Source organism: Phoenix dactylifera, chromosome 6, assembly GCF_051530095.1.
Source record: "Phoenix dactylifera cultivar Ajwa chromosome 6, Ajwa_hap1_PhDact_Kaust_v1.1, whole genome shotgun sequence".
Lineage (NCBI taxonomy): Eukaryota > Viridiplantae > Streptophyta > Magnoliopsida > Arecales > Arecaceae > Phoenix > Phoenix dactylifera.
In genome coordinates this window covers 32,740,644-32,751,149 of record NC_143195.1, presented here as the reverse complement: position 1 = coordinate 32,751,149, position 10,506 = coordinate 32,740,644, and the positions used below count along the sequence as shown (strand labels likewise).

General features: G+C 50.5%; 1 protein-coding gene across 3 annotated transcripts; it reads left to right on the top strand.

Moving 5' to 3' along the window:
- The first annotated feature begins 2,205 nt into the window (after positions 1 to 2,205).
- On the top strand, positions 2,206 to 7,335 carry LOC103722060 (trihelix transcription factor GTL1-like). 3 transcript variants are annotated; one of them, XM_088723752.1, is made up of 3 exons: positions 2,206 to 3,398; positions 4,351 to 6,079; positions 6,160 to 7,335. In XM_088723752.1, exons 1-3 carry the CDS (start codon positions 2,974 to 2,976, stop codon positions 6,406 to 6,408), a joined length of 2,403 nt encoding a protein of 800 aa, XP_088579878.1. In that variant the 5' UTR covers positions 2,206 to 2,973; the 3' UTR covers positions 6,409 to 7,335. The 3 variants fall into 3 exon arrangements, with proteins under 3 accessions (XP_088579878.1, XP_088579879.1, XP_088579880.1); XM_088723753.1 differs by having other exon boundaries at positions 2,276 to 3,398; positions 6,164 to 7,335; XM_088723754.1 differs by having other exon boundaries at positions 2,342 to 3,398; positions 6,167 to 7,335.
- The last annotated feature ends 3,171 nt before the right edge of the window (positions 7,336 to 10,506 follow it).

Genomic DNA, 10,506 nt, shown 5'->3' with positions numbered 1-10,506 from the left:
TCCCTCTCCTCCTCGTCCTGCCAGCAAAATCCAAGTGGAATTCTTTAGTGGTGGTCCCCGGTCGACCCACCGATCCAATGGGGAACATCGCATCAGAAGCCCCAGCACAACAGTGTCCACATGATGGGGTCCATCCAAAAGCTTCCATGGTCCCCCCACCGTAAAACCAAATCCCCTCTCTACATCCTTCTGATCAAGATCATACGATGGATATCTCCCATCGCCATCCCCCTTGTACCCTCCCCCAAATTAATTTACCCGAGGGCTGCTGACCTTCGGAACCATCAAATCCACTTCATCCACACCATCCAATTCAGCTTAACATTTCTACAGATAGATATATTTTTACATTTTTTATGTTTTTTTTATTTTTTTCAGAGGAAGGGAAAAAAAAAAGGAGCTGCGGACGAGAGAGGAAGAAGGTCCGCCGAACACCAGCAGTGGACGCGAAGGATGCCGTAAGGAACCGAGCACCATAAAAATCCAGTTGTTCTGACTAAAATGACCCGGGATATCTGGCGATGTTACGCACGTAACGTACAAGACGGGGGGCATTATTGGGAATTTGCATCACGACGGCGCTGTCCCGCATTAGTTTTTGGCATCAAATGAGAGAAGCTTACCGTTTCGGCTACTTCCCCTCCAAGAATACTTCTTTATTGCAAGAATAAGATGCGAATATTAAAAAAAAAAAAAGAATTAAGTAAAAGAGTGAAAGATTGGAAAAGGACGGTTTGATTATGAGATGGAAGTCGAGATGGAGCCCTGGACGGGGTAAAAATATCGGTGGCAGCGGCGTCTAGAAAAGCTTAAGCGATGACGGGCATCATTAAGATATCCGGCCAGGCCATTCCCTTCCCTTCTTCATTCCCGCTGTCACAAGTTTCTTTTATTACCGTAGCAGAATTTTAATTTGGTGAGAGATGCCATGGCATCATACGAGTCCTTATTGTATTCTACCATGCTGCCCATCTGGTGGACATCTAACAAGGAATCCGATAGGTCTACGGCCATGATTGAGAGAGAGAGCGCGCGAGGCACTTGTTTCCATTTGTTTTGATTCCGGTTGATAATAGAAAAGAGCCGTGAAAGAAATGTTTTAGGGAAGAAAACGGAGAGGAATAAGATAGAGAAAGAGAGAGAGAAGGAGAGAGAGAGAGAGGGTGGATAAACAAAATAAGACGGAATAATAATTGTTATAAAGCAGGGGAGGAAGGAGGGGGGGGGGGGGGGGGATGGGCCTCCATTATTACTTGACCAGATCAGGCGGAGCTCGGAGGCGTGGGTCCCACTGTAATAACTCTATCCCCATCCTTCCCCCACCATTTATAGTAAACAAACAAGCCCCATCTCGCCAATATCTCGCATGCCAATATGAGATATCTTTAGCAGCGCTCGTAAACACAACAAAGTTAATTAAAAATTAAAAAAAGGAAAACCAGCTTAGCTTAATATAATCATAAAAAATGATAGATAAATAATCGTCTCGGGAGATCATAGATCATGCAGGCGGAATCGTGCGCCACGTGGAGAAGAGATTCCTATCTCACTCTCTCTCTCACTCAAGCTGGGTTTATAATAGCGGGTTAATTAATTAAGGCTTCTTTTGTGCGGCCTTGGAATTAATAACGGGATCATTACCTGGCGTAACATGCCACGGTGCGGGTTTATCTGTGGGGTGATTGGGTGGCGGTTGGGGGTTCCTGTGGGATCCGCGATAATCGCCCGGCACGTTCCAACCCCTCCGTGGGACCCACCCTACAGCTGTTGCAATGTGCTCTTGTCTGCCTTCCCTTCCTACCACTTTTATTTCAATTTTTTTATTTTCCACCCCCACCAATTCCCTTGCGTATTTTTCCCTTCTACTACGGTACGAACACTACGTCACACCGTTACTTGCATTATTTTTTTATTTTTATTTCCTCCCTCTGAACTATTGCGCCGATTAATTAGTCGTTCCTTAGCTGGCCCACCATCCCAGCACCACCATCACCACCACCCTCAACCATGGTGTTTCTTCTTCTTCTTTTTTTTTCAAATTCTCAGCACCGAAAAAACCACATCAAAGCCGTCCATTCCATGGGTCCCACTGCTGCCCCCATTTCAAACTGTTAGCTGGAGGAATCAAACCAACAAGTTTCTTAGGTCAATCATGGGCATAGCCTGTTATTATCTTATTTACCTGCGGACAATTAAAATATTGTTACCGCTAAAGAGAGAGGGGTCGGGTTATGCGGTAGGCTAGTAGGGATGATCTGTTCGGGATTATTCCCCTGGGTTTTAAACGGGGAGAGGGACGGTGCGAGACGTACTAATCTTCCGTGGCAGCGTTATCTATGTTATAATTTTCTCGACGAGCCATGCCTGCAAACGGACGCTCGTTCTCTCCCCTCTCTGTCCTTTTGGTTTTTAACTATTAAGCCCCCCTGACAGCGCAGCATCTCGTTTGTTTTATCATTTCCCATCTCTCTCTCTTTCTCACATCATCATCCTCATCATCAGCTTTTGTACCCTTATTTTTCTCTCTCTCTCTCTTTCTAATTCATTCGATTCATCTCTCTCTCCACCGTCTCCCCCACCCCCATCTCCTCCTCCATAATATTCCTCACCCTAATATTTGTATAGACGTATATATGGTATTCTGAATTTTTAAGTTTTTTGGGCAGCACTCACTCGTAGGGGCTTCCCTTTCTCTCTCGCTCCCACCTTTCTCCTTTCTCTCTTTCCAGTTGTCCATGCTTCCATCTTTTTCACCCCCTTGTTGTACTAATTTCGTTTTCCAATTTCCGATTCCTCCGATCCCCACCCCCTTCTCTCTCTCTGCCCACTGAGAGTAAGGGGGGGAGAGGAAGAGGGAATCAGTCCGAGATTAGCAGTCGTAGTAGAAGTAGCGGCAGCAGCAGCACAGCAGCAGTGTGGTAACTGCTCAAAAAAAGGCGTTGGGAAGAGTGGGAGAGGAAAAATTCCGGAGCCATGCAGCAGCAAGGAGGGTCCCAATATGGGGTGCCTCCTCCGCCGGACTTGACCCCATTCTCCTCCCCCGGGGCCGGTCCCCGAGCTCACATGCTCGGAATTTCCAGCCCCGACCCCCTCCAGCAGCAGCCGCAGCAGCCCCAGCTGGCCGAGGCCGCCTCCCCCATCAGCAGCCGCCCCCCGCCGCCCGGCTCCACCCCCCGCCCGCTCTCCACCAATTTCGAAGAATTGGTCCCCGCCGTGCCCGGGAATTTCCCCGACGACGAGGCCCTCGCTGCTGCCGGCGAGGAGGTCGAGCGCAGCGGCGCCCCCGGTAACCGGTGGCCTCGCCAGGAGACGCTCGCTCTCCTCAAGATCCGCTCCGAGATGGACGCCGCCTTCCGGGAAGCCACCCTCAAGGGCCCCCTCTGGGAGGACGTCTCCAGGTAAAAAAAAAAAAAAACATCAAATCCTCCAGAATTCCACCGGCAACCACCGGCCAGGCTCCGAAATGTGGCGGCCGGACCTCCTCCTTTTATTTTTCTCCCTTCCTTTCTCCTCCTCTCCACACCCTCCCACCCCCCACCACCACCGCCACCACCACTCCCATGTGCCACGTCTCTCCCTTTCTGCAAAAAGAGATCACGGATCTCGGGTGCTATAATTGAGACGGAGGGCTTAACGGTTTCTTGGGCTCTAGCTCCAGGATGAAATTAGAGCAAATTTTTTTTTGAGAATTCCGAGAGACAGCTGGCCTGGTAACGATCTGGGACTCGATTCGTACCACGGAGCCCACCGTAGCACAGCAGCTGCTCCCTCCTCCTGCCCTTGCTTCGATAATTACCTCCAGTTTTGGGAAAGAAGAAGGCGGTCATCAATACTCCCCGCTTCTCTTCTCCAAGTCCCAGATCTCCCTCCCTCCTTCGTTCACGAGCGGAGCACTTCTGTTTTATAATTATATCTACCCCCCCTCCCTCCACCTCAGTCCCTGAATTCGAGAAGAGCCGCTTCAGATCTCCGCTGCATCGATCCCAACCAATGCCCGATTTCTAATTTCGGAGTCTCGATGAAAACTCCCTAGAAAAAGGAGATACCAAAACACAGGATGCATTCCTCGCCCGCCATGGAGGGCCCGTTTGGTTTTAATTTATTTCCTCCTTTTCTTTTCTTTTCTTTCTCCGCCTAACATTAAAGTTTTATTCATTGTTTAAGCTCTGCTAATAATTATTATATAATCAGTGCTTTAGATCTGTTTGTGTGGATTGTATGCCGTCATCATTATCTCATTCTCATCCTAGTATACTATTATCCTCGTGTGCTGCTTCCTGTTATTATTGTTAGCGTTCTCGGTGTTATGGCATTGTTATATATTATGGGGGTGGTTTGGGTGGCGCGCAGGAGGCTAGCGGAGCTGGGCTACAAGAGGAGCGCTAAGAAATGCAAGGAGAAGTTCGAGAACGTGCACAAATACTACAAGCGCACCAAGGAAGGCCGGGCCGGCCGCCAGGACGGCAAGAGCTACCGCTTTTTCAGCCAGCTCGAAGCCCTCCACAGCAGCGGCAGCTCCTCCGCAGCCGCCGCGCCCTGTCCCACCACGGCACCGGCCCTTTCCTCCGCCGCAGCAGCCGCCAACCCCACTCCGATAGCCACAACTGGGATCAGCACCGGCATGGTGGGCCCCTCCTCCGGAAGAATCCAAGCTCCTCCCATCTCCACCGTGGCCCCACCGCCCATCACGATGCCAGCACGGGTTGCCCCCGAGCTCACCCCCACCACCGGTGCCACCCCACCTGCGATCTCCTGCTCCGCCACCGCCGCCGCCGGGATCAGCTTCTCCTCCAATACCTCCTCCTCCCCCTCGTCCGAATCCGATGACGAGGAGACCGAAGAGGCTGGCGGCAGCCGGGAAGGGCGGAAGCGGAAGCGCGGAGGCGGATCCGGGAGAAGTCGGAAGATGATGGCGTTCTGCGAGGGGCTGATGAAGCAGGTGATGGAGCGGCAGGAGGCCATGCAGCAGCGGTTCTTGGAGGCCATCGAGAAGAGAGAGCAGGATAGGATGATAAGGGAGGAGGCGTGGAGGCGGCAGGAGATGACGCGGCTCAACCGGGAGCACGATGTCCTCGCTCAGGAGCGCGCCATGGCCGCGTCCCGTGACGCCGCTATCATTGCCTACATCCAAAAGATCAGCGGCCAGACGATCCAGCTGCCGACCATGCCTGCTGCTACTGCCATCACGCTTGCACCACCACCTCAGCAGCCATCTGCGGCACCGCCACCAGCACCACCTCAGCAACAACCCCAACAGCCGCAGTCACAGCAACAGCAGCATCAAAAACCACGCACACTGATGCAACCATCGCAGCAGCAGCAGCAGCAGCAGCAGCAAGAGCTTCACCAGCACCACCACAGCATTGAGATTGGACGGCATCAGGTGTCACCTTCTTCAGAGCTGGTACCTGTCCCAGAGCCACAGGAGCCGGTCGGGACCGTGAGCTTCGAGCCTGTGTCATCCTCGCGGTGGCCCAAGGCGGAGGTCCACGCGCTGATTAATCTGCGGAGCGGTCTCGACTCAAGGTACCAGGAGACTGGGCCCAAGGGCCCGCTGTGGGAAGAGATCTCCGCCGAGATGCACCGGCTTGGATTCAACCGGAGCGCCAAGCGGTGCAAGGAGAAGTGGGAGAACATCAACAAATATTTCAAGAAAGTGAAGGAGAGCAGCAAGAAGCGGACAGAGGACTCCAAGACCTGCCCATACTTCCACCAATTGGATGCCCTTTACCGGAAGAAGCTCCTCGGCAGTGGCGGCGGCGGCAGCAGCAGCAGTGGTGGCAGTGCTTTAGGAATTCAGAAACAGCAAGAGCAAGAAGCCAACCCCAATCCCAATCCCAATCCACAAGAACGTAGCGATGTTCCCACGATCATGGCACCACCACAGGCACCGCCGCCACAACCGCCACCACAGCAGCCACCAGCAGAGACTGAAAGCAAGAAAGGCAACAACAACGGCGGCAATTCTGAAGGTGGTGGAGGGTCCCGCGCTATACAGATGCAGACTAGCAATGGGGGACTTCCACCAAGCTTCTTTGAAGAAGGCGGCAGCAGCGGCGGTGGCACGAAGATGAAGAAGGTAAAAAAATGCTCTATTTACATCTCTAACGATCTCTCGCTCCAGCTGTTCCTATCTTAATTTAATGGATTGCATTGAAGCCAGAAGACATTGTGAAGGAGCTGATGGATCAGCGGCAGCAGCAGGCGGCACTGGAAGATTACGACAAGATGGAGGAACCCGACAGCGATAACATCGACCAAGATGATGATGACGAGGATGACGAGGACGACGAGGATGGGAAGATGCAATATAAGATACAGTTCCAAAGGCCAAGCGTGGGTGGGGGCGGAGGGACTGCATCGACAGCGTCCGCCACTTCAGGTTCCTTCTTGGCCATGGTTCAGTAGATCTACTGTCCCACTGCAACTTCTCCCTTCTTCCTCTCAAATGTACCATATGTACCTACCGTAAACAACAACCCATCCACGACCTAGAGTTCACGACACCCAAAAATCCTTTCTCTTCTTTCCTTTCGCCTCTTCTTCTCCTCCTCTTGCGTGCATCATCATCATCGTCGACCATCACTGCTGTCTTCTTCTTCTTCTTCTTCTTCTTGTACGTCCAACTCCTCCTTCCACTGGTGGTGCTACTTTAGTTGCGTCGTAAATGTCACATGGTTCAACATAGAAGGTTTTCTCGATGATGATGTTCGTTGTGCCAATCTACCTTTGCTATTTATTGATTTGTTGTGGAATAAGAATCCTCTTCGGCCAATAGAAGGGGCGGACATGAACCAAAGGTGGTAATAAGCTCGCGCAAACAGCATCCGCCAGAGGCCCACAGAGAGGAGGGGAAAAAAGAGGGATCCATAGTTGGCATCCGGCTTTGTACACTTCGGAGAAGGTGGTAGCGCAAACAAATCCTCAACCTCAACAACAAAAAGTCTTCCTTTCTCTCAGAATTTGTATATCCACACTGTGTCTCAAAAAATCTCCATCTCTATTTCTCTCTCCTCTGTGTGACTGCCAGTTCAAGTTAAGAGGACCCACATGACCCAGAGACGGAGAAAAAGTAATAATAATAAAGAGCTAGGACAAAATGAGATCAATGGCGGGAGATAGGCTGGTGTTTGGTGCGGGGATTTTTATTTTTGTTCCTATTTTTATTTTATCTCATTTAAATCAATTAATTATGATGAAGGTCTCTAATGCTGGTTATGCACTGTGACAATGTACATTTCCTATTCTTCTCGTCATCATTGTTCGGTCTTCATTTGCTTCTGTAAACCTCCTATATTTCCCTTCTTATATTACAGTTAAACTTGTTACTGCGTCTTTGTTATTGTATATTGTTATCTTTCGCTAATATTTAACTCGATAAGTTTACATGGAGTGCAGTAAGGACTAAGAACTCACTAAAAGTATGCGATAAAAAGAAGAGGGGGAAGGTGGAAGGAAGGTATACTCCCAACTTGGCCTCGGAGTATAAAATAGGAAAAAGTTCATACATGCGTAGGGGGGGTAAGAATGGAGTTAAAGGGGAGGGTGGGATTCAGGGATTGGGTTTTATGAGGGAACATGGAGGGTTGCAGAGGCTGCCGATGCTGTTGAGATGCTCACGCTCTCCCTCCTTTTTCTTTTCTTTTTTTACTGCCCCCAAGCTTTTCTTTTTATATTGGAGGGTTTTTTTTTTTCCCCTGGCTGGGAAGCAAAGCTTTCGGGCTGGGCAGGGGAGGGCTGACGTTGCTTTCTGGCAGCAGACTGATCGATACGTATAAAAAAATAAAGTGGAAAAGATAAAAACCGACACCAGTCGGCAAGTGTTTCAGTGAGCCCGCAACGATGCTTTTGTTTGCTTCCCAAAATGCCCACCGTGGCTCTCACCTTCTGTCGCCCCCAGGGCAGGGTCGATCATGGGGAGGCCCATCCGTTGCATGCTTTGCCCGGAATGCCCTTCCTTCGTCCTCATTCCCATGCAGCCGATTGGCCACCCATCTTTAGATCCTGCTATGTTATGAGCTGGGTTTCATTCCTTTTTTGTTTTCTCCCTTTTTTTTCTCTTTTTTTCTAGTACTTACGGATGCATGGATGAGTTTGGAGAAAAAAATGCACCGACGATTGGTGACTGATTTTTTTGGTGGTATTCCTGCTGTTTTCTTGCTCCATTTTTCTCTAAAAAAAATAAGGAAAATTCATTTTCTAGTGTTTTTGGAATGTTTTATTCTTGACATGGCCAAATTATCCTGAGTTTGGTTGCGTATGTTTCACTACTCATCAGACATTCGCGCCTTATTCGCAAAATGGAAACTACACTTTTAACTTATCTTTTTGATTTTCAGGTTCTTTCATACTCATACCAAACTCGCACCATGCTCATTTAGTTATTCCAAAATTTCTATTTAAACTTTAAACTAGTTAAAGATGAACGGCAATGGGATTCATTATTGCTAGAGTCAAGTTGTGATGCGCTTGGACTATTTGCTTGAAGCTTATGGCCTGAACCCATGAATGAAATTATACCCAGCTGGTTGCCAAGCACATTTTGTGAGATATTGTGGCATCTCTTCTTAATCTTCTTTTTATTATTGAAAAGGAACATGTATTGTCCACGAGTAAGTATATATGACTTGCTTCAGAGACCTATACCTCCTCTTCTCTAGCAGTTTCTCAATGACCTATCCTCCTTTTTCCCCGCTTGATCTAAGAGAGTAAGAGACATCCAATATGGTCGGTTCATAGAAGACTTCTTCCTAGCTATTGTCATCAAATGGATATATGGTTTCCCATTATCCCACCATCAGATTTCTCTTTCTTTTAGTTTTGAATTCTTCAGTGGAACGTCTTTGTATGCTATTGTATGATCAATCTTCTAATAGGTGGAGTAAAGCCGGCCTCTTTATATTATGTAACTGAGCGATATAGCTAGCGTGGCCTCCAATTTTCATCAGTTTCAGAGATGAGAACTTTTGCCTTCATGCTAGCTAGCAATCTCGTTTTCATGATAAAATGATAAATCCGCAACTTTTAAATCAAGGTGTGGCCATTCTCTCCGTTGGGTACTCGAGATGCATGACGATTGAACTTGACCTTTAAGATTTCCATAGCATACTGTAAGTAATATTCCTCCTGAAAGTTGATCCAAAAAAATCACCTTTTCTTAATGCTGTTTGTCCCCCATGCCTGTTTATCGATTCCTTGTTACTTTTGTCACCGTTATATATCAACAGCATTCTAGATCCGTGAAAATACAAAAGTAGCCAATATATTTTTGTTATGGGGGAATTGAGCCGCCATGCCCCACGTGACCGGCACGCGTATCCAGGGAAGCTACAGCTGCCCTATGATCCAGCACTCCGACCCCGAGTCGGACCTCTTCGGCTCCGCAGCCCGACCCCGGGTCGGCTGCCCTATGATCCAGCACTCCGACCCCGAGTCGGACCTCCTCGGCTCCGCAGCCCGACCCCGGGTCGGCTGCCCTATGATCCAGCACTCCGACCCCGAGTCGGACCTCCTCGGCTCCGCAGCCCGACCCCGGGTCGGCTGCCCTATGATCCAGCATTCCGACCCCGAGTCGGAGATCTTTTGATAACGACAGGCTATTCTTCAGAGGCACACCGCGGCCTCCTGCTCCACTACTCCCTGCAACGGCTGTACCCGATGCTGCCCACGATCTCCTGTATCAACCGTACGAAGCGGAGCTCCACTACGCCCTGCCATGACCGTACCCAGCGCTGCTCCACGACGCCCCATAACGGCCATGTCAGTGGCCATTCTATCGTGCCCCACGACGACAAACCCCCCTGAGAGACCTTCCAGCCAGGTATATATGCGGCTGGGGGGAGAAGGGGGGGTAAGCAATACCTCCCAGAGCACTCTCTCCCACTTGTGATTATCATCTCTCCTCCTCCAATCTCCTCTGACTTGACCGTCGGAGGGCCATCACCACCCTGGTGGTGGTGCAAGGCTTGTTTGCAGGTTCCTTGGCGGAAGGTGGAGCGCAACCAGCACCAACCAAGACAACTCAGGCGGAACCCCGTTCACACCGTCGTGTCAATCGTTCTCGGTTTGGACCACCAGCAACAGTTGGCGCTAGAAGGAGGGCCCCGAACCTCCGAACGATCGTAATGGCACGGCGAGGTGGTCGCGGAGCTTCCAATGCTTCCGGTCGCGGAGCCTCACGCGCCTCTGGCCGGGAGGCTGCTGCGCCCCCAACACACTCTCAGCAGCATTCCACCGCTTCTCCTCCCATTCAGACGGTCGAACCGGCTCAGTTCGACCAGCTAGCCCAGCAGGTTTGCACCCTCGCGGAGGCAGTGCAGAATCTACAGGGTGTGATCTCTCGGGTGCCGCAGCGGGCTCAGGAGCCGCTGCTCCCCGAGCACTCGCCTCTTCCTCACAACCCGCGCTCCTTCCTCTCCCATGGAGAGGAGCGCCGGCGCGAGGAGGATTCTCGGGTGCGGTCCGTTCTGCCAGGACCTTCTCATCGGAGCTGCGCGGGGTACGAGA

Coding starts and splice junctions, on each gene's coding strand:
- LOC103722060 (XM_088723752.1), top strand. CDS start 2,974: ATGCAGCAGCAAGGAGGGTCCCAATATGGGGTGCCTCCTCCGCCGGAC. Junction 3,399..4,350: donor CTCTGGGAGGACGTCTCCAG/GTAAAAAAAAAA, acceptor GGTGGCGCGCAG/GAGGCTAGCGGAGCTGGGCT. Junction 6,080..6,159: donor GTGGCACGAAGATGAAGAAG/GTAAAAAAATGC, acceptor ATTGCATTGAAG/CCAGAAGACATTGTGAAGGA.